The sequence below is a fragment of the Agelaius phoeniceus genome, chromosome 9, assembly GCF_051311805.1.
Source record: "Agelaius phoeniceus isolate bAgePho1 chromosome 9, bAgePho1.hap1, whole genome shotgun sequence".
NCBI lineage: Eukaryota > Metazoa > Chordata > Aves > Passeriformes > Icteridae > Agelaius > Agelaius phoeniceus.
Window position 1 is genome coordinate 13,625,285 of NC_135273.1, and position 21,363 is coordinate 13,646,647.

At 57.3% G+C, this 21,363-nt stretch overlaps 1 protein-coding gene across 4 annotated transcripts in view; it reads right to left on the reverse strand.

The window, feature by feature from the left end:
- Positions 1-562: 562 nt before the first annotated feature.
- Positions 563-21,363, reverse strand: part of KCNIP2 (potassium voltage-gated channel interacting protein 2) — a 43,179-nt gene continuing 22,378 nt past the window's right edge. The window contains exons 1-9 of one of the 4 annotated variants that reach the window (XM_077182969.1): positions 16,194-16,298; positions 11,521-11,530; positions 5,043-5,167; positions 4,592-4,661; positions 4,424-4,494; positions 3,806-3,913; positions 3,330-3,434; positions 3,013-3,075; positions 563-2,692 (exon numbers count right to left, since the gene is read on the reverse strand). In XM_077182969.1, coding sequence (XP_077039084.1) covers positions 2,645-2,692; positions 3,013-3,075; positions 3,330-3,434; positions 3,806-3,913; positions 4,424-4,494; positions 4,592-4,661; positions 5,043-5,167; positions 11,521-11,530; positions 16,194-16,283 — 690 coding nt within the window. In that variant the 5' untranslated portion in view covers positions 16,284-16,298 and the 3' untranslated portion in view covers positions 563-2,644. Of the gene's footprint in view, positions 2,693-3,012; positions 3,076-3,329; positions 3,435-3,805; positions 3,914-4,423; positions 4,495-4,591; positions 4,662-5,042; positions 5,168-6,285; positions 6,382-8,285; positions 8,338-11,520; positions 11,531-16,193; positions 16,299-21,363 lie in introns of those variants that run through there. The other 3 variants (XM_077182968.1, XM_054637114.2, XR_013183450.1) reach the window with 3 other exon arrangements.

Below are 21,363 nucleotides of genomic sequence, written 5' to 3' on the forward strand. Positions count from 1 at the left end.
ACCACTCTGCTGTCCCACATCAGGTCCACCACTCTCTTGTTCTGCTACTTTCTTACTTACGTGACTGTTCAATTAATTTTTCCCAGTTTTCAATGGTGGACTTTTCCAACAACCAGTAATTGCCATAAGAAAACCCCTTCCCAATCCATACCTAACTCAAGTGGCAGGCTACCATGTTCCTGCTAGCTCAGCCTAAACTGCCACATCCTAACAAGGGTCACCTGGAACCAAGCTTAGGTTCACCCAGCAGCACCTGTGGCAAGCTGAAAGCACACCTGGCAGCCTGGCTCCTGAAATGCAACACACTTAATGCAAGAGCTTTTTAACCTTTACACCTCCAGCCTCTTAGCAGGAGAAAAATCTGTATTTACAGGACCACCAACAACATGGCTAAGCTCAGTGTGCACCCTGTCCCCCATGCAACCTCCCAGAGCACCCATGCAGAGCACCCTGCAACCAACCACAGCACCCCGTAAAGGATACCAGCCCTCTGCAGAGACCCCTCATTTTTCCTGCGCTCCCATCCCAGGCAGCTGACAGATGCAAAGACAGAACAGTAGTGTGCATAGCGATTGTGGTTAGATTTTATTGGTTTTTTGTTGGTTTTTTCTTTTGTTTTTTTAACTCATGTAATTGTTATAATACAAAATATACAGACTGGAGATGCCAAGCGGGTTGTGGGTCACCATGCCCCAGGACAGGGGGTCACACCATGCGACCTACAGCGTGAGGGAGGAGGCGGCAGGTGCTCCACATGGCAGCGAACAATGGGTACCCCAGAGAGCTGGGAGGAGGGAGAACAGGGCCAAGAGATGGAGGGGTAAGGCCCTCCCACCCTTAGGAGAATGGAAGTGGGAGCTCAGCCCCACAGCAAACCTGGAAACAGGTCTGTGAGATGAACAGTGTGTTGAATGAACCTAAAAAACACATCATGTCCGCAAGATAAATAACGTGTCAAATGAGCCTAAAAAACATGTGATATCTGCAAGGGCTGGGACAGGGATAGTCCCCCTGGGAAGGAGCCCCATAGCTTTGGCTCAGAGCCCCAGGGGTTAAATTCTAATGTCTCCAGCCCCAAGGCCTCAGCCCTGGTCTAGCCCAGCATGAGTGCTGATCCCAGACATCGCAGCTCAGGCCAGCCCAAACCACCCCTGGCCAAGGATACAGAGAGTGGAGCCACAATTGGGTCTACCAGGGCTGGGTATGTTCCCAGTGCCTGTGAGGGGCTTCTGGAGTTGGCATGGGATTAGCCCATGGGCATCACTCTCCAAGCTATGACTTGGAGTGGAATGTGCGCAGGACAGGCCTGTCTGCACACACCCATCTCCAAGGAGCTGGTGGTGACAAAAACACCCAGGGTCCCCATCCCCAGGGTCCCCATCCCCAAGGTCCCCAGGCAAGCTCTCACACAGCCATGCTAGAAAAAGGAGAAGAGTCCCCTGCCCCAAGGTGACCCTCCAGCCTGCCAGAAGCATGGCAGTAACTCCTGACTAACCCCAGCCTCAACTTTCTCCTCCAGGAGCTGCCAGCTCAGCCATGTCACCAGCACAGGGCTATCCTGTGGGGACACCTCTCTGCCTCAGCGCTCATTCCCCCATTCCCAGGGCAGCAGGTGGGCTGGGATGGGCCAGGGCACAGGAGCAGGGCAAGGTCAGCAGCAAGTGATGCCAGGAGCATGACTGTGAGCCCTACGGAGCCAGAATGGCCACCAGAGACCAGCCCATCTCCCTCTTCCACATGTCCCCATACCATGGCTGTCACATCCTCAGGAAGGGTTGGAAAGGGTGTCTCTCCACTGGAGCCTCAGAGTGGATCCCTGGGGATCCCCCTGTGCCAGCACCCCAAACCTGAGGGTCAGGGGCTGAGGTTGCAGCTCTCCCAGCCTTATATCATCCCTCCTGGGGGACAAGTGCCACAAGTCATCTCTGAGTCCCTTTAGCCTCTGCCCCTGTCAGGAAGAGCCTTGTAGGTCTAAGCAGGACCCTGGGATCAGGGGATGCTCCCCATGGCTCATGCAGCAATGAACCCCCAGGGCCTGTGTGCCTGCCTTCTCCAGGCACGGCCCCTCTGCCCACCCACTGGCTCAGGACAGGGAGGGTGCCCGGTGGCTCACAGCGGACACACCGGACATCTTCCCACAGCAGGGCACAGCCAGGGCAGGGGAGGAAGCCGAGGCACTGGCTGTGCCCATTGCAAGACTTTATTGGTGTCTAGACAGTGTTGCTGGAGGATTTGGGCTGGAGCTGGGACCGGGGGCTCCTTGGGGCTGGGGAGGATCAGGGTAGGCGAGCTGTGGGTGCACAGGGTGGTGTGCATGGGGAAAACCTCTACTGCAGCCCAAGGATGCATCTTTTCCACCGGGATTGGGTGCAGGGAGGTCCATCCAGGTGAAATTCTCATCCTGTGCCAGCCATGCCCATGCTCCAACATCTGGGAGCACCTGCTTGGGATTCCCCGAGGAAAGCAGAGCTGGGCCAGGGGAAAGGGAAGATCTCGGCACCGACTGCATCTCAAGGAAGGAAGGCCCCTTTCCATGAAGGTGACTGTGCAGCTGGAGGAGGGGAGTCTCAAAGGAAAAGTCAAGAGAGAGAAGAAGGTTCTGGGCCCAGTGTCAGGAGAGCTCATCTGGAGGCAGGTCCGGGAGCTAAATCACGCTGTCGAAGAGCTGCATGGATCGCATGATGTTCTCATCCTGTCAGGAGCAGGTGGGAAGCAGGCAAGTTGGGCACAGAACAGCAATCTGGGCAGCTCCCCCAAACCTTGCTTCACCCTCATGGCAGCTCTGGCACATAGGACAAGAGCCCCAGGGATTACAGAGCCCTAGTGGGATCCATGGCTTTCCTCATCTGTACAAGGATACTGGCATGGGTACAGTTCCCAAAGCAGAGCCCCAGCCTTGCCCCTGGGAACCCTGGCTTCACTCCCTCTCTGCAGGAAGGAAGCAGGAGGGACAAAGGTCCCCAAGGAAGAGGGTGGTGACCTAGCTCAGAGAAGAGTTGCTGGTGACTTTACCTTCTGGCAGGACTCCAGGAACTCCTCGATTGTCACCACACCATCCTTATTCCGGTCCATTTTCTGCAGACAAGCACAGCACAGGGAGCATTGCAAGGACAGCCCCAGCCCTAGGGAGAACCTGGTACCCCCTGCCAAGATCCCACAGGGGCTGGACACAGTGCACCCCTGGCCCCAAGCATGCCCAAGCACCAACAGGACCAGCACAGCCCTGCTTCATCCCCAGAGTGGGGTGTTTTCTACTGCACCCCCTGCAGCTCTGTGCTGGAGCTCTGCTTCCCCAGTGCTCATGCTTCCTGAGGATGTGCTCAGCTCACCTGGAAGAAGTTCTCCACGTGCTCCCGGGGTGCTTCCTCCCGCATGGCCGGGTAGGTGTATTTGCCCATCATGTCGTAGATGGACTTCATGATGTCCAGCATTTCCTGATGGGAAGGGGAGCAGGGTTGCAGTGTCAACATGGGGCTCTGCCTCCGCCTGGTCCCCAACCCACACCTTTTTCTTGATGCTCCTGAGGGACCTGTGGGGTGCTCAAATGTGTTTCTGCTGGCTCTGTGCACAGTGTGGGGCCATGTGTGCATGTGTGATGGAGCCCCAAAGCTGCACACCACTCATCCACCTCCATCCCAGAGTCGCACCAGTGCCAGGGGGCCAGGAGGGACATTTGCAAAGCTGAGCTCAGTTAAATATTGATCCCCTAGGCCCTTCTCCAGAGCTCAGCTGAGTTCTGCCCTTGTCCCTGCCAGGTTCAGACTTGCACTGGCCCCAGGGACTAGTCTGGATCCCCCCATCCCACCTCTTTGGTGATGCAGCCATCTTTGTTCAGGTCATAGAGGTTGAAGGCCCAGTTCAGGCGATCATCAATGGTGCCCCGCAGGATGGTGGACAGCCCAGACACAAAGTCCTGCAAGGATAGACAAGGCAGGCAAATGGGAGTTACAGCCACAAAGGGCCTCAGAGACAGAGGGTACAGCCCTGCTTGATATTCCAGCAGGGAGGAACTCAGCCCCAAAGCTGATATGCCCTGGGGCTGGGCTGACAAGGCAAAATGTTGGGTATCAAAAAGAGTTGGGGGAGAAAAAATTGCTTAACACTGTACATTTTCCACACTACTCCTTTGGGTCACAGCAACCAAGAGGACAATGTGTTCAGTCTTGTGTGAACAAGACCCAGCCATGGCTGTGTCTGCCAGTCTGGGTCCCTACACAACCCTACCCAGAAATTACAGAAAGCCCCTTTTTTATGCTTTGCATTAGTTTCTGTTGCCTCTGGGAATTTAATAAACTCCACTAGGCCTGCCAATTCTTCATCCATCTGCAACAACAACACTGCTGACCCCAGCCCATGGTCCCTGGAAGGCTGTGCTCTCCTTGCCCTGCTGCACGCCATCACCCCCTCCCTGGCCACAGCTCACCTCAAAGCTGACGGAGCCATCATGGTCGGTGTCAAAGGCGTTGAAGAGGAAGGTGGCGTAGGTGCTGGAGTCTGCAGGGAGGCAGACAGCATGAGGGGGTGCTGGGTGACCCTCTGCCCTGCAGAGGCACCTATGTGTATAGGGACAGGGACAGGGATGGGCACTCACCTCCTTGAGGGAAGAACTGTGAATAGATCTGCTTGAAGTTTTCTTCATTGACAATGCCACTTGGGCACTCCTGCCAGGGCAAGGTCACAGTGTCACTTCCACATTGCAAAAAGGGCTGAACACCCCCTAAAAACCTGTGTCTGCCTTGCCTTGCCCTCCAGCCCTGTGCACCTGGTGGGGTGGCTAGAAAGGCTGCTTGGAGCATCTCCCTGATTTTTTGGGCTGCACCACTTAGTGTAGGGGCTTTGAATCCCAGGCACCCAGGAAGGGGCTCTCTGTACCCAAGGAAACAGCACAGGATCAGGTCTCCCCACTGAGCTCCTTGGAGGTAAGATCAGGCTGTAGCCTTATATAAACTTCAACCCCAAAAACTTTCACACACAAAGCAGTACCCCAAGGTGGACATGGCAGCAGAGGTGGGGGCTATCAAAGCTGGTCAAGGAGTACTCACATTCTTGAAGCCTCGGTACAGGACCTGCAGCTCTTTGCGGGTGAACTTGGTCTGCTCCTGGAGCTGCTCCAGCCCCTCGGGGCGGTGGCAGACGGTGGAGAGCTCAAACTCATCCTCAACACTGTCTGCAAGGAACCCAGGGGAAGAGAGGGTGGCTGAGGCCAGCACTGTCCTGCCCTATCTTGTCATGCCAGGGGGAGAGAGGTACCTTGCACAGCACACACTGTCCTCTCACACCTGCCCAGGCTGACACATTTTTGGGGTGCTCTGCTCAGCCAGAGCTGCGTCTATGCCAGAAGAGGACGCTCAGAAACACCCTGGCTACAGACCAGGGACTGACACTGGCAACAACCCCCCTCCAGTACAGCCCAGCTTGGGCACAAAAGAGGTGTGAAAATCCCCCAGTGCTGAAACCCTCCCTGCCTGCCCTTCTCCTCCCACCAGCACAGGCATCTACCCCGTGGAGTTCAGACCCTTGATGTCCTCCAGCACCAGGGCTCACATCCAGTAGGAGAGTTGCCCCTCAGAACCCCCAGCCCCAAATTCCACCCCCGCCCCAGCCTTTCCAGATTCTTTTCTACCCACTTTGCTCTCACCTTCCTTGACAGCTTCTCTCCACCACCTGCCAAGCTGCACAACCCCTGCCTGCAGCACCAGCACCCCTACATCCCACTCAGCCAAGAGGGGCACACAGCAGGTACTCCCTCTTCATGGGATGGCTCAGACCCTGCCCCTCCATACTCACCTTCTCCCAGGGGGGATTGGCTTGCACTGTGGAGCTGGGAGAGATCCTGACCAGGGGCTTGGAGTCTCCAAGGAGCCAAGCACACCCAGTACAGGGGGTTAAGGGACTCTGCACTCACACCCTGCTCAGCCTCTCATTACTCCATCACATCTCCATCTCCAGACCAACCCTCAGCTTAGAGAAACAACTCCCCACCCCTCAGACCAGTGCCGGGAGGGCCCTGCTCCCTGAGCCAGCTCCCAAGCGGTCCCTGCCGCTGTGCATCCCGTGGGAGCTGCTCCAGGGGGATGAGCAGGGAGAAAACCAGCCTGTGAGCAGGTAATGACAGAAGTGGGTGCAGAGCCCATGGGATCGGACCCCTCCGGGGCAGGGCTGATCCTGACAGCCAGGGCAGGGGAGAGGTGGAGGCGTCCCCTTCCCGCAGGCAGAGCCAGGGCGGAGAGCAGGAAGCAGCACCGCCGGGGACACACACACACAAAGGCAAGAAGAAGCACTTGCTTTCACTGAGCGAGGGGATGGATTTGGGCCGGCAGCAGGGCAGCAGTTTGAGGAATCGCTGCTTCAGCGCTTTTTTAGTTTGGACTGGCGGGTTGCCTGGAAGAAAGAAGGAGTCACCAAGCAGAAGAATTAACACAGCATCAGCCCCCGGTCCCGACGGGCAGCAGGGTTGGGCACCCGGCGCGGGGTGATCTGAGCGGAGGCAGCACGTGCAGCGTGAGGCTGGAGGAGCAGGAAGGCAAAACCCAGCCCAGGCTCTGGTCGACCTTCCTGCTCAATCCCAGGACAAACCCAGCACTGGAGTATCCATCCTTGGGAAGGATGAGAACAACCCTGCTAGGTTACCCACACCCAGCCCTTTTGTACACCTCCATCATACCAGGGCGCCCTAGAGACTTCCAGGAGCCCAGAAAGTCAGGAAATGGCAGGGCCAGACTCTGTCCTTTAGCCTTGAGGACAATTACCTGCACCCTGGGGACCCTCTCGAGAGGCTCTGCAGGGAGGCAAGGTAGAATGAAGCTCAAGAAACAGCCTGTGGAGGAACCAGGGCATTGCATCCTCGCTAAGCTCAGGCTGGGTTTGATCCTGCTGGCACCCAAGGGCTGAAGGCAAAGCATGCACCAGACCCCCCCCATGCAGCCCAGACTGCAGCATGCACCCCCACCCCAGTGCAACACTGGGATCTGAGCCCAGGGAGCTGCTTTGAGACAGCCAGAAGGGGAACGGGGCTTTGCCTTGGCCAGGCTACACGGCTGGGTGAGGGACTCCCCACACCAGCCTGGCCATGGCCACTGCATCCAAGTCACCCTGCATTAACAGTAGGTCCCCTCACTGTACTGACCCCACTGCCACCCCCTGCTCCCCCATTTGGACCCCAGTGGGTTCACTCAGCCCCATCTCTCCCAGCTGGTGTTGCCCCATGGCTGCAGGCCCCCTCCCTCCCTTCCCACAGTGCCTCAAGCCAGCAAACTCAGTGCAGGACTAATGCTGCAGGTGGGGAAAGGAGGAGGAGGAGGGGATGAAGGCCATGCTGGGCTCCAGCCTCTGAGGGAAGGCAGACACCAGCATGGGGACAAATGGGACAAAAGGTGCAACGTCCCTTTGGGGCTCTGGTTTGTCACTGTGTTTGCTCCAAGCATCCTGAACATCTGCAAGCAGCAGGTTGCAATGCCTACACATCCTGAGCCCTGTTTTTGGGGCTGTTTCTCTAGGATCTAGCAAAAGCTGCCAGAGAAGCTCCTTCTCAGCCTTGTGGGACTAAGCTGAGCCCCAGACACCAGGAAAATGGTGTTGTATTGTACCCAGCTCCAAGACAGAGACATGGGTCTGCATCCAGCAGCCACTTCTAGGCAGGTTGGCCCCAAAGTGCCCACAAGCAGAACCTGGCACCCTCTGAGCTCAGACCAAGGCAGCTCCACCATTCTAGGGGATGGAGAATAGCTCCAGGAGGTCATGGATCCAGCAGGACATCACAAAAAGCCACTCAAAGAGGGCAAATTCTCCCCAGGGATGCGGCATCCCCACTATAGGGATGAACCAACACATCCCCTGGCATTTGTCAGGGGGTGACAGGGTCAAGGGTGAGGACCAGGATCTTGGCACTGGCAGAACAGCACAACCTGGCAAAACAGCACACCTGCTCCAGGGTTTGCAGGCAGGTGAGGAAAGAGAACTTTTCTTTCCTAGAAGTGCGCTGCGCATCAGTTGTACATAAACCATGATTTTGTCCCAGCTACCCTTCCAGGGCCTTAATTTGCAGAGGGAAAGGGAAATTGCACCTTTCAGCCTTTTAAGGATGCTCTGGGGCCAGGTCCCTCCAGCAGAGCTGAGCTGTGGGAACAGACCTGACAGGCAGAAGTATCCCCTTTGCTGAGAGGGAAGGGACAGGGTGGGCAGAGCAACACCCAATGCCAGGGTGATGCACCCAGGAGGGAGCAGGGCAGGAAGGAAACCACACAGCGAGAGAGATGCAACAGAGAGTAAACTGTGGTTGGACTCACAGGGGCAGCAGGTATAGGCACGTGCAGTAGGTCAGGTCGGGTGCAAGTTACACTTTAGTTTGTTATAAAGAAGGAAAAAGAAAAAAATAAAGAACATGGGCGTTTTCTCAAGGAGGAAACCAAAGGGGGCCCGATTCCAGGGTCCCTCAGGGCAAGGGGGTGAGCACATTCAGCACATGCAGCTTAACAACAGGAGAGGGGTGACCAGGACTGGGGTTTTGCTGTCCTGGCTTTAGTGAACACAAGGGCTCTGCTGAGTAGGACACACCACCCTCTTTCTGTCCCCAGCATCCAAACCACAAGCAAGTCTGGGAGCTGCTCCTTGCTGGGAAACAGCTCTGCCCAAAGATGAGGAGCAGAGCTCAACCATGTGCTGCCACTCTGGACACAAGGGACATTGCAGCACAAAGCGCTGTCCCTGCCAGCGACAGCTCCTTCTCCACCCTCCTGCAAGGGCCATCCAGCGGCCGGCACAGAGCAGAAAGGGCTGGCAGGGCTTTGTCTGCGGCGGGAGGGCTGCCGCGTTGAGTGGCTTGTCGCTTCCCATGCATCGCTCTGCAGCTCGGCGACTTCAAAACACACAAACGCACACAAGCTGACACTCCATCCTCGAGTAGCACCAGAAGGGGAAGGGATTTCCCATCCCCACCTTCACACGCTGTTGAAATGAATCCTGAAGGCTGGCTCCAAAGGGACCTACAGACTGCCATCAGGATGGCCACAGACCACTTTGTATGGAGCCACCAGCAGCTGATGTGTCCTTGGAGGCTGGATCCAGCCTATGCCACCATGCTGAGGGTTACCCAGTGCTGGGCTGACACCCCCTTCCCACAGAGGACCCAAGAGGAAAAGCAGGAGACAGAGTCAGTCAGGTGCATAACAATGTCCCTGCCCTCCCAGACAGCCACAGCCACAGTGCCCTTCCAGTGACAGCTGGATGGGGAGACCAACCCACCCCTCCCATAGCACCCTTCTGCTAGAATACACCCTCAATAACAAACCGACAGGCAGTGCCAAAACTTCCCCATCACTCTCAGTAACCTGTCAATAAATGCATGATCATGATGGGTGGAAAATGTGCATCCCACAATAAGACCCCCCCCAGTGTCCCCAGCCCCAGCACCATTCCAGGAGGGGAACAGAGCACCAGCAGCCCACCAGTCATGCAGCATCACAGCCCCTGCTTGGCCCCGTGGGCACCACTGGAGACAGGAGGAGCTGGTATCCCAGGCTGATCTGAACCCAGCTGCCCCTAAAACCTGTGGCTGACAATCACCCCTGTGCAGAGCTCAGCCACTCAGGGAAGTGCCCAGCCTCGGGCAGTGCCATCAGCCACTGCTCTCTGGGGTCTGCAATGAGCTCAGCCCGAGGAAGAGTGAGTCTCCCCTGGGGAGTCAGGATGTGTCCCACCAACAGCAGCTCTGCAAATGACCCTCATCAGTCAGCAATACAGAGCCAAGTGTAGCAAAGGTGCCAGACAGTCATCCATCAGAGGAATGAAATCACAGCTGGCACTTCCCAGAACCAAAGAGTCCCTGTCCTGGGGGTGGGACAGAGGTGGGAGCAGCAAAGCTGCCAAGCAAGCTGCAGTCTGTGGGACAGCAAAGGCTCAGGACCAGGATATTCCCTGGTGCCAGACAGAGAATCAGCTGCACAACCCTTGTGCTGAGCAGAACGGGCCAGAACGGGGCACAGAGTCAAGTGGGGCTCGCAGCACTGCTGTCCCCATTGCCATCCCCAGCCTGTGACAGTGCTCCCAGAGAGCCTGGCTGTGCCCAAAGGAGATGCTGCAGAATCATAATGTCTTCATACCACACCATGCACAAAATGTTGTGAGCAGGGAATGGGAAAGGATACACATCCCAAGAGACAGTGGAGCTCAGGGGCTCCCCAAATGGAGCAGACAAAGCTTCAGGACTGGGACAGCCATATGCATCACCCTGCTGCAAACCCACACACAGGGACACATCCTGCCCCCATCAGCACCTCCTCTGGCAGCAGGAACCAGCACATCCAAGGTGCCAGAGGAGCTGCCCAAAACAATGCCCCAGTAGAGCAGCAGCTCCTCTTGGCTGTAAGCAGCAAGTTCCACAGGAGAGCTAGAGTTCTGCATATCCATTACCCAGATGTCATCCATACCCTCCACAGTAAGGCACAGGGACAAAAAGTGGATGTGCTTCAGCCACACCCCAGCCAGATCCCAGGCAGCTCAGGGACATTCTCCATCACAAGGAGGTTGAAAGCACCTCCTGAGCACAGCACCCTCCTCTTCTCCTCTCTCTCTGCTCTAATACTAGTTGCTCCTCTGATCACTCCTGACCACACACCTCCCATTCCGAAATCTGGCTACCCAAGGGGATGTGATCTGCAGTCCCTTCATTTCACAGCATCCCCAGTGCCAGCAAGGATGCAAAGGGGATGGAGGCAAAAAAACACATTCATGCAAAGTCCACTGGCAGCCCTTGCTTGAGCTGGGACTGTCTGTGGCACCATGGAGCCAGAGGAAACAAAGCATCAGCACCATGCAGCTCCCTGCACTCCCACCCTCACCAAGCACAACCAACAGGTTGTGTATCCATTGCTCTGACATATTTTGGGTCCTCTTCTTTGGCCACATCCAGCCCTGTCCTCAGTACCCACTTGCCAATCCAGGAAGGCCAACACCCAGAGCATCCTCGTCCTTCCCCAGCCCTGGCACAGCCCCACAGGGAGGGAAAAGGGGCTCTCGGCTCTTTTCAAATGTTCTCCCCATAGCCACCAATTCCTGTAGCAGTGAGAAAGCTTTGCCCTGCATGGTGCTGCACCCCACATTCATAGCTCTTTTCTCCCAGTTCACAATTATCTCTTCAGCCTCAGTTACCTGCAGTGCTTTTCCCCATCATCTGACAAAGCCCAGTCCTCTGCATTCCATTGTCCTGAGACTCCAATAGCCCAGACAGTCTCCCTCCCCCAGCACCCCACATGTCACTGCATCCCAGTGCCTCAAGACATAGATATCCCCCACCCTAAAGCTCCCAGACACCTTAAATTTCTAGCACCCTGCACCCAAGACCACACATTGCAATGTCCACAAATATTCCCACCCAATATCCTAACACTCTGAAACACCCCCAGACACCCTCACTTCCCCAGTTCCTTACACCCTAATGCTGCCAGACATTCCAATGCCCCCCTGCCCCCCACCCCCCAAAAAAGCCCTAAACCACACTAATCTTTCAGAAACTCCCCAAAGCACCCTGCAAGCCCTTGGGATAGGAGGAGCACCTCCACCACCACATTCCCATCTCCTTACAACCCCATCCCCATTCCTGTCCCCATCCCACCTCCCCTGGTCAGGTCGATGATGCCCAGAGCATGGAGTATCTTGAGGCTGGAGCAGAGCAGCAGGATGATGCCCACGGTTTGCAGCCCCTGCAGGTCCCAGGGTGCCTCAGCAAGCGCCATCCCCAGACACACAGCCCCAGCCGGCAGCTGCTCTGGCAGACCCAGCAACGCAGGAGAGGGGAGGGCAGGGGAGGAGAGACCTGCCTTGGCCCTCCCTCTTCCTGCCCTGGCACCCTCTGGGGTCCCCCGGGGCACCCAGGCTGCAGGGAAGGAGAGCCCAAGGGACTTAGGGGTCAGCTCTCCTGCAGGGCACCCCTGCACTACACAGCCTGGCACAGGAACCTGCAAAGGGGTGCACAGTGGGCACCAGTGGGGGCATGGAGGTGGCAGAGGCTCAGCCACACTGACTTCCATCCCAACAGCAGCTTGTGGTGGCACTGGAGCTGAGCAGTCTGCAGGGACCCTCAAGTTCATCACACGCTACTGGGATACTGCTGTCACCAGCTTGGGGGGCAGCTCTGCTTAGGAAATCCCCTCTGCCCCATCACAAACCACCAAACCTTCCCCCCAACAGTGTCCCCACCTTGCATGGCACAAGTTCCCTGCCTTGGAGCTCAGCCTTGTCCACTGATCACCTCCACAGACATCTGCAACCCTCATCTCCTCCCTCTTCTTCTGCATCTCTGCACCAGCAAGTCAGTCACAGCCACAGCTGGGGCTGCCAGCCCTGGCTACGTTGCTTGCTGCTGGAGGGAAATGTGCTCCATAGGGTGAAAATGTGCCCTACAGGGTGCAAATGTGCCCCACAGTGCGCTGCCTGGAGGGAGGGCAGCACATCTGGGACAGCCAGGGTGGGTGCTCCCCACAGCCCACCCAGCATCCTGCTTTGAGGGCAGCAGGAGAGACTCCAGCCTGGCAGCAGTGGTTGTCAGAAAGTGGCTTTCAGCTGTCTATGCATCTCTCACCTAACAGCTGCTTCTGATGAGGCCACCTCCTGCCCCAGCAGTACAACAAGCCCCAGGTCAGGCACCCATGGGGGAATGAGACATTCTCCTCTATCCGTGGGAGGGGATGCTGTAGCCAAGCGTGGATGGCACATTTGACATCCTGATAACAGCACTCCAGGGACTCCATACTCCTAGAGCCCAGTCCAGGGCACTTCTCTTCCTACCTGTGCCCAGTCCTGGGGTCTAATCCTGCCCCTCACAGGGGAGAGGTGAAGGACATCCCAATGAGCTCCCACAGCACCCTGGAGCCCAACACAACCTTGTGCTAGAGAGCCACAGCCTCTCCCACTGGACATGAAGGTTTCACCCTCCACCAACAGAGCAGGACTATAAAGAAGGGCAGTCTATTCTAATAGGCTCCTTTGATCTCTACATTTCTTGCTTTTTCTCCAGCCTGTGGTTTTCTCACTTCCCTGTGGCCAAGTGATCTCTTGTCCATCTATCTGCTGGCTCAGAGCTCATCCTGGGACAGAGTGGGGGCCCTTTCCCATGTCCAGCTGGATCTCCTTGCTCCCCTCTCCAGGCACATCAGCAACAGTAAGAGCAAATCAGGCCAGAGGGAATTGGGAAGGAAGCAATGTGAAAAGTGATTAACACAAGGCCGGAGGGGGAAGAGATTCAACAAGCTAATTAGGTCTGGCTGGGCTGAGCAGGACATGTCACCACAGAGCAGCAGAGGCACAGGGAGCACTACAGGTACTGTGAACCTTGGGGAGCTCAGGGCCGCTAGGAGAGCCAACCCTGCCCAGCCCTAGAGCCAGCTGACAAACCTGCTAGCCCATGGAAGAGCAAGGGTTAAATCCAGTGCAGAAGGGGGAATGTCTGGTGCAGCCCAGCCCAGGGAACCCCAAACTTCAACCTGGAGTGCCTGCAGCTATCCTAGGCTAGACTTCTGATGCTCCAAGATCTACTGCCCTGTAGCAAGCTCACCTTGACCTCTGGGTCTGTCAGACCCACCAGGCTGGATGACACCCTGAGCCCAGGGACCAAAACATCACACCCCAAAGGGCCAGTCCCTCCTGCAGCCAAGACACAGCACTCCTTACAAAGAGGTTCCTGGAAAGCAGGAGGAACCAGGGATTGGCACAGGACTTTGCTCTCACCAGCACCTTGGGGATGCTTCCTTTCTCCCCTCTCCAGAGGGACCCTCATCTGAGCCAGCCATGAGGAGGGGTCCATTCTGCTCACTGCCACCACCCTCCTGCCTGGCACCTTTTGGGGTGCTGGTGGCACCCAGGCATGCTGCTGCTCCCTCCTGTTTCTCCCACATTCTGGAAGGGCTTGGCACCCTCCCAGCCCTGCTTCTCTCTCCCTATCCTGAGCTCTACAGCAGCAGCAGCCCCCAGGGAAGGCAGAGGCCAGCACACCCTATGCTGGGGGCTCTCCAAGACACCCCCAGTCCTGCCTGTCCCCCAGCACGTACCCTGAACAGCCAAGGCAGGAACAGCCCTGGGCAGGCACCAATTATCCTGCCGACAGCAATCTGCCACTTCATTCAATATTAATCTGTGGCTGGGCTACGCGGGTGGCGCTCCCGCCTTCTCCCTCCCGCCACCCCTCCTCCCAGCCGGGACCGATTGCTCTGAGCTGAATTATTGATGCTGCACTTCAAGAGGCAAAATTGATAGCGTTTCTCTCCACCTGCCCCATCCTGAGCACTTGGCCAAAGCGAGATCTCAGCAGAGCTCTGAGAGCCTCCTGCATGGGTCTGCCAGATCTTCAGGGCTGGGGACAGCCATGATGGCACAGGGCAGAGGTGGGATGACACAATCCATCATTGATTATCCAGCTGGTAAACAACGTCAGTTCCAGCATTGATCACCTTGAAGATCCTGGAGCACAGTGCAATCATGGGGATGCTCCAGTGGTGCTGCCAGACAGCGGCTGTGCCCGTGCCACCAAGGCTGAGGCAAGGTCCCCGGGGGTACAGCGCCAAGCAGACAGGACAAGGGGTCACAAACAGTCAGCACTTCTGTCCAAGCCCTTTTTCAGGGAAGTGACAGCTCCAAATGAAGGATGGGGTCCTTGGGGCCTCATCCAGCTGAGTTTGGGAACCCAGCAAGCCTGGAACTCCCCCAGAATCTCCCTGCAAGATGCTCCCACTGAACCCTTCCCCCAGACTTAGAGAGGTTGGCTTGGTCCCCTCTGGAGCTGCTCCATTCCCAGCCCATCACTGTGGTGGCAAAGCACAACCTGGGCAGAGAAAGAGCTGCAGGCAGGAGAGCAGCAGGGATGGGGCAGGGAGGGCCTGGGCCCGCAGCTGGAGCAGGGAAGCACCGCCGGCAGCATCGATGGCTCGGGAGCAGGGGGCAGAGCCCCGTGTCCATTAGCAGACCCAAGCCATTAGTGTTTGGTTTCAGGCTCTTTGCCATCTCTAGGCTGTCACTGTTGACCCAGCCATGGCTTGTAAACAACCCCCGGAGGGGACACAGTATTTACCAGCCCTAGACACTGCCTGGGACCTTCCCTGGAGAGCAAAATCCTACCTGCTGCCTCTCAAGTTAGAAGGGGCAGCAACCTATGCAACAGCAGTTAAATAGTGATGAAAACTTCAGCCTTTCCTGGGTAATGAAAACCACCTTTCCTGTCCTGCAATCAGGTTCACAGGATCAGAGGGAGAGATCCCCCCATCTGTCCCCTCTCTCCCTCCCTATCCCCAGGCACAGCCATCCTGTAGGTGCAGCCTTGGGTGCTGGCTGCTTCACTGCTTGTGGAGGTGAGCATTCACCACTACACCCAGCCCGTGTGCACCCAGTGCTGGAGAAGCACAGCAGATATCTCAGGGCACCAGTGGACCAGGAAAACTGTGTCTCCTCCTCACCCTGTGCATGCCCCGATGCCAAGGGCCAGGCAGGCTGCAGCATCCTTCAGAGAGGTGTGTGCAGGCATGGGCAGGGGCTGGGGGACCCTTCACACAACCATAACCCCGGGAGGCAGGCAGCACCCAGCCAAGCAAGTCTCGACCTCACTCCCACCATGAACAAAGCAGAGTCCCCGGGTGGATCCAGACTCTGCCAAGTGTGTCCCGTGCACAGCACTCAGCACCTCACACAGCCCATCCACAGCTGCACAGCTCCCTCTGTGTCCCCCAGCCTGCCCAAGGGCCACAGGGAGCCTTGGGAGAGCCAGGAGCAGGGAGCCCAGCATGCACCCATCCTGCCTGAGCCTGGCTGCTGTGCAGACTGGTGCTCAGCCCAATACCTCACGTGCAGGGTGAGGTGACCATGGACTCCGCTAACACCTTGCTCCTGTGGAGGTGCTGGAAAACACCCTGGTGCCCACAAACACGGTCACACACAGTCCCAGCCCCCAGCATCCCAGCACACATCAAAGTCACCACCATACAGCAGATACCTTGCCAGCCTGGTCCCCTCCCTACATCCCCAGCCACTGGGACAGGCAGGATACTCTGCTCCTTCCATACTATGCCCCTATAAGCAGCCAGTGGACACCAGGACTCTCTGATGGATGCAGCAGCCTTGGAGCATCCTTGGGGGCAGCTCTGGACACCCACCACCTGCCCCTCATGTCCCCAGAGGTGACAGCACCACCCACACCCGTTACCTTCCACGGACACAGGCTCGAAGAGGCCAAATTGCTCCAGCACCTTGACGAAGAGGACCAAGACCACCAGCACTGCAATCATCTCAAGGCCTTCCAGGTTCATGGTGGGGGTGTCTCATGGCCCCTCACCCCTCCACCCTTCCCTACCACAGTCCTGGAGCCCCTCACCCCAGCACCTCGCATCCCCAGGGACCAGGGCCTGTGTCCCTGGTGGGGGTTTGGCTGCCACCCCCTACTCAGGGACAGCTGCCATCGGCCACGGGCGAGCGAGGGGTCAGCACAGGGCTGTGGCAGGAGGCTCTGGGAGCCACAGCTGAGAGCCCAGGCACAGCAGGGCCGTGCCTGTGAGTAAGAGTGGAGAGAGGCCAAGTGCAGGGAGGCGTGGGGGGTGGCAGGGATGGGGGGGGTCAGAGGGGGAAAGAAGGCATGCCCTCCCATTCCAATGACACCACCTCCATCGATTTGCTTAATGCAGTTGCTAAGGAAACGGGCCACAGATATTAAAAGGCACTCGGTTCCCAGGGGGGGACACGGGGAGGGGCAGGACGCTGGGCACTGGCAAAACATCCAGGATAGGCATGACTCAGATTTGTCCTCTGTGCCCCAGACATGTGTCTGCCCCACGGGGACCAGCTTGGCTAAACACCTCAACATCTCCCTCCTGGGGAGTGTCTGGGGCAACAATTCCATCTGCCCCATTTCTGAGCAGGCAGATGGGTCCACCTGTATTGCTGGGAACATCAAGGGAAGATGGGGAGCAGGTCAGGGAGAACAGGCTGTGAGCAGAGTCTGTGATGTAGGACTCCCAAGACAATAGCAGGAGAGGAGAAGAAGCAGGGGCTAGGACCCAGCCAAGGTCACACAGAAGCTGGAAACAGAGGGTGAACCTGTGCATGTGTGCCTCGAGCACACATCCACACACAGCCAACGGGGCTAAATTTAGCTCTTTTCTAACAGCATTCCAGCCCCTGCCTGGCTGTTTGATCACAAACACAGGGATCACTGGGGATCCAGGTACCTGTGGTCACTGCCTATCACCAGGGCTCAGCACCCCTTGGGGTCTTCCCCATCGCTTCCCCCATGGATGCCACTGGCACTGCCCATCTCCAGGCAGACAATTCCCATATGGCCCATGATGCAAGACCAGTCCTAACTCCAGCACTGGTGTGGTAAGCAGGGAGCAGGGCTGCCCCCATGCCACTGCTGCCTCCCAGTTCACCCCAGGAGCAAGGCCAGCGGCCACAGGTGGAGTTGCCATATCTAGGATATGAAGCAGACCCCTGGCAAGAGCTCCCAGCAGGGCTGCCTCACACCAATCTCCCAGGAACCCCCATCTCCAGCCCAGCAGGCTGCAGGTTTGTCTCCTGGCAGGGATGGGGAGGGCTGGTGTCTCAGTCCCAGGTCACAGCATAGCCTGGCTATCTAGTGGCTCCATGCCACAGGGCTTGGCATCGCCTGCCCACCTGGGGCACGCTCCCAAGGTTGATCTAACAGCAGCAGAAGATGCCAGAGATGCATCAGAGGTCTCTTGGTGAAAGAGCTGAAAGCCTTCCCTGGGGAAACATTCTCCAGGCTGGAAGTTTTCAGACCTCACATTTCCTTTTCTTGGAAAGAGCTCGGTTTCCAGGCACTGAGCCTGGATTTCATGTGCCTGCTTCCCAGTTTTGCCCTCAAGTAAATCCCTGAGGGCTGGGGTGGCACAGACCTGTTGCATGCCTGCAGGAAGTTTCCGTTTCCAACTGATGTCAAGTGTTTTTAAAGCCACTTTTCTTGCTGAGCCCCAGTTACAACCCATCCTCTCCTCAAGCCTCCAGCTGCTTCCAGCGCTGATGCCTGTCCTGCAAGCCATGAGTCTATTTTTGCAATCTAGTTTTAGCCAGATGTAGAGGGAGAGGAGCCCTTCCAGCCTGATTCAGAGGGTTCAGGGTAGTTTCTCTGCAAAGGGAACCTGCTCAACCCATGTGAACAGACTGTCATCAGCCCCTCATGCCTCTGGAAGCATCTGGGATGCTGGGGCTGAAGCAGTGGCAGGTCAGTCACCAAGTGACAGCTTCCCCACCTGCCCTTGTGCCTCCCCCATGCCAGCCATCTTCCCCAACAGAGCAGTGCTGCAGGGCAGCAGGGCTAGGTGTGACAAAGGACCACCCCTTCACCTCATCAAGGTCCCCAGGGATGTTACTCCATCTGGAGCTGTCCCCAGGACGCAGGAGACACATGGGACCACATGTGGGAGGTCACCAATGGAGCCAGACCCACAGCTGCCTGCAAGGGATGCTCAAGAGCACGTGTACCCCACCAGAAGTGTGGGGCAGGGCTTTGCCCCCCATCCCACTGAGGGGCATCGCTCCCAGGGTGCTCCCTGCCCCTGCAGCCAGTCAGCATTTGGCCATGCTGTGGGAAGCACCCCAAGGCTCTGGCTGAGCTGTGCAGAGGGCTCACAGATGGACAGAGCAATGCACACCTCGGGCAGGAGAGGCTCTGCATGTCCCCAGACACGTGATGCCAGTTTCACCCCTCCTGCCCTGCTCCTTGCCTTGGGGTCTCACCCTGCAAACCCCCAACACTCACATCCCACTGCAGTGGGGCTTGGAGAGACCCTTCACTGGGGAAAGTGGGACCCCCACCATATCGCAGAGCTCCCCAACACACCAGCTGAGCACCAAAGATGTGGGTCACGCCCAAAGGGACCCAGAGCCCCAAAACGCAGACTGAGGCCCGAGCATGAGCTGTGGGCACCCTACAAGAGTGGGACGCTCCAGAGAGCCCATCTGCATCCCCATCTCACAGTGAGGGGCAGCAGCACACCAACACCAGCAGCATGGTGGACCCAGAGCAGCACTGGATACAGCCCTGAGCCACAGCTCAGCCCTGGGCTGCCACCAGCTGCTCTCACACACAGGAACAGGAGCACGGCCAGGAGGAACTAATGAAGCCACCGAGGAGATGGAGCTCTCCCAGAGAGGGAGTCCCCAGTGCACCTCTCCCACACCAAGCATGTGGCCCGCCTCACCGCTTGGCCTGTGGAAGTGGCCGGGCTAGGCCACCCTGTCCCCCCATGTCCCCAGCCCCGTACCTTCAATGCCGCTGATGATTTTGAAGCAGCGGGTGGTGAACCAATAGGAGATGAGGAGGAGGATGGCAATCAGGGAGGCATAGAGCAGGCTGTCGTTGTGCAGGGATGTCCTCTCCATGGCTCCATGCCCCGTGCCCCGCTGTGCTATCTGGGGCAGCCCTGTCCCGGCAGTCCCCCGCCAGAGGAGCGGCCACCGCGGGCAGGGAGGCGGGGGGCCGCACGGGCAGGCAGGCAGGTAATTGGGAGCGTTGTGTGAGAGCCAGGCTCCCAAACCAATTACCTTAATTGTGCTCAGACAGCACATGGCAAACAGTTAAAAATAACCCTCCTGGCCCGGGGGGAGAGTGGCACCATCAGCCAGGAGAAGGAGGCAGGGGGCAGAGAACAGACGGGGCTCGTTACACATGTGGCTGTGTCTCAGTGCCATGGGGCCAGCAAGGCATCACCACAGCCCAAGGGCTGCTCAGAGTTCCCTGATGATCTTGGGATCCTCAGGGCTCAGCTCCTCGCTGCCACACCACAGGTGAAGCTGAGAGTCCTGGAAAAGGGACTCCCTAGGGAATGATGCTGCCAGGATCTCTGCTGATGCCTGTGTCTGTCCTTGCTCCAGACACAAGGGCTTGAAGGAAGGTGTCTCTTCAGTTCTGCCATCCTGGAGAGCTGGGTCTGGCATCTTGTTCCCTGTGTCCCACAACAGCACCTCCCCAGAGATGTCTGCCATCAGCATCTGTTTCTCTCAGTCTGGAGTCAGAGCCAGCCAGCCTGACTCCTGCTCCATGATGCCAGGTGCATTTAGTGCCACTGTGGGTTTGGGCACACTCACTCACAGATGCCAAACCACGCTGGATTAGCTGCACCCATGCCTGAGACACTTCTGGCCCCGGCACAGTGCTTGGCCCCATCTGCTGTCCCATGGGACATACGGCTGAGGAGGACACTCGACCCCAGTGTTTAATCCCAAAGCCTCTTTGCATACGAGATGTCACATCCCTACCCTGCACCCACAGCCAGGGGTTGTGGCCACCCCACTGTGTGAGGAGTACAGCATTGCCCCAGTTGTGCCCCTTTCAGGGAGCAGAATCCAAGCATGCAGATCCATCCCTCTCTCCCTTCCTTCCTCCCTCCCTTCTCTCTCCCCCAAGATCAACGGCTCTGAGGATCTACAGGTGACACAGGACAGGACGGCAAAGTGGCCCTGGCACATGCCCATGGCTCAGAACTGAGGAGAGCTGCAGGCTCTGTAACACAGCTCCAGGACCAGGCAGCCCAGGCCGGCACTGAGCCCATGCTGCCTGTCCCACTTTGGGCTGTGACACTGACAGCCACAAAGTGTCCCCTACCCAGCCACCCCTGCCCTGGCTCTCCAGTGCTGCCAGCAGCACAGCCCTGCCACACTGCTAAATTTAAACACCCTGCCAGCCACCTGCTGGGTGGTGTATAAATAACCCCTGGAGGGGGGTTCTTGCCCAAAAAGCAGCTCTATGTCCACAGCATGCCACAAGCACACCCAGGTAGCCAGGTGGCTGGGCCTTGTCTCCATCCTCCTCCCAGCACTACCAGCAGCTGGGGATGGGAAACTGTCCCCCACTGCAGGATGGAGCAGATGGGGACAGAGCAGGGCAATCATCCATTGTCAAGGGATCTGTCTCTTCAGGAGGGGACCATGCACCTTGACTGTGGCCAGGATCTGCCCTCCTTGAGAGCCACCCCTGTGGCTGCCCCTAAAGTGTTCTTCACTCAATGCAGAAGGGTGTCAGGACACTACTTCCACAAAATGTGCTACGGGACCTGCTGGGTCACACTGAGGTGATGGTCCCTAGGCACAGCTGGACAGCTGCTGCCCAGGTCTCAGGTGCTCCTGACCTGCTGGGGGGCCAGCCTGATGGATAGGAATTTCTCCTTTTTTTTTTGGTTCTCGGGGCCATCATCCATTAGGGAGAGTTAAATTTAGGTTAAAGCTGATCCCTTATTACCTTGCTGCTAATCAGAGCGCGAGCAGATTATTAATAAGCACATTAAAATATTGGTGAAATGCTATTTTTGGGAGGTGAAGTCACAGTTTTAATCTGGTTAATTGATTGAGTCATTTCTCTTTGCCCTCTCTGGCAAC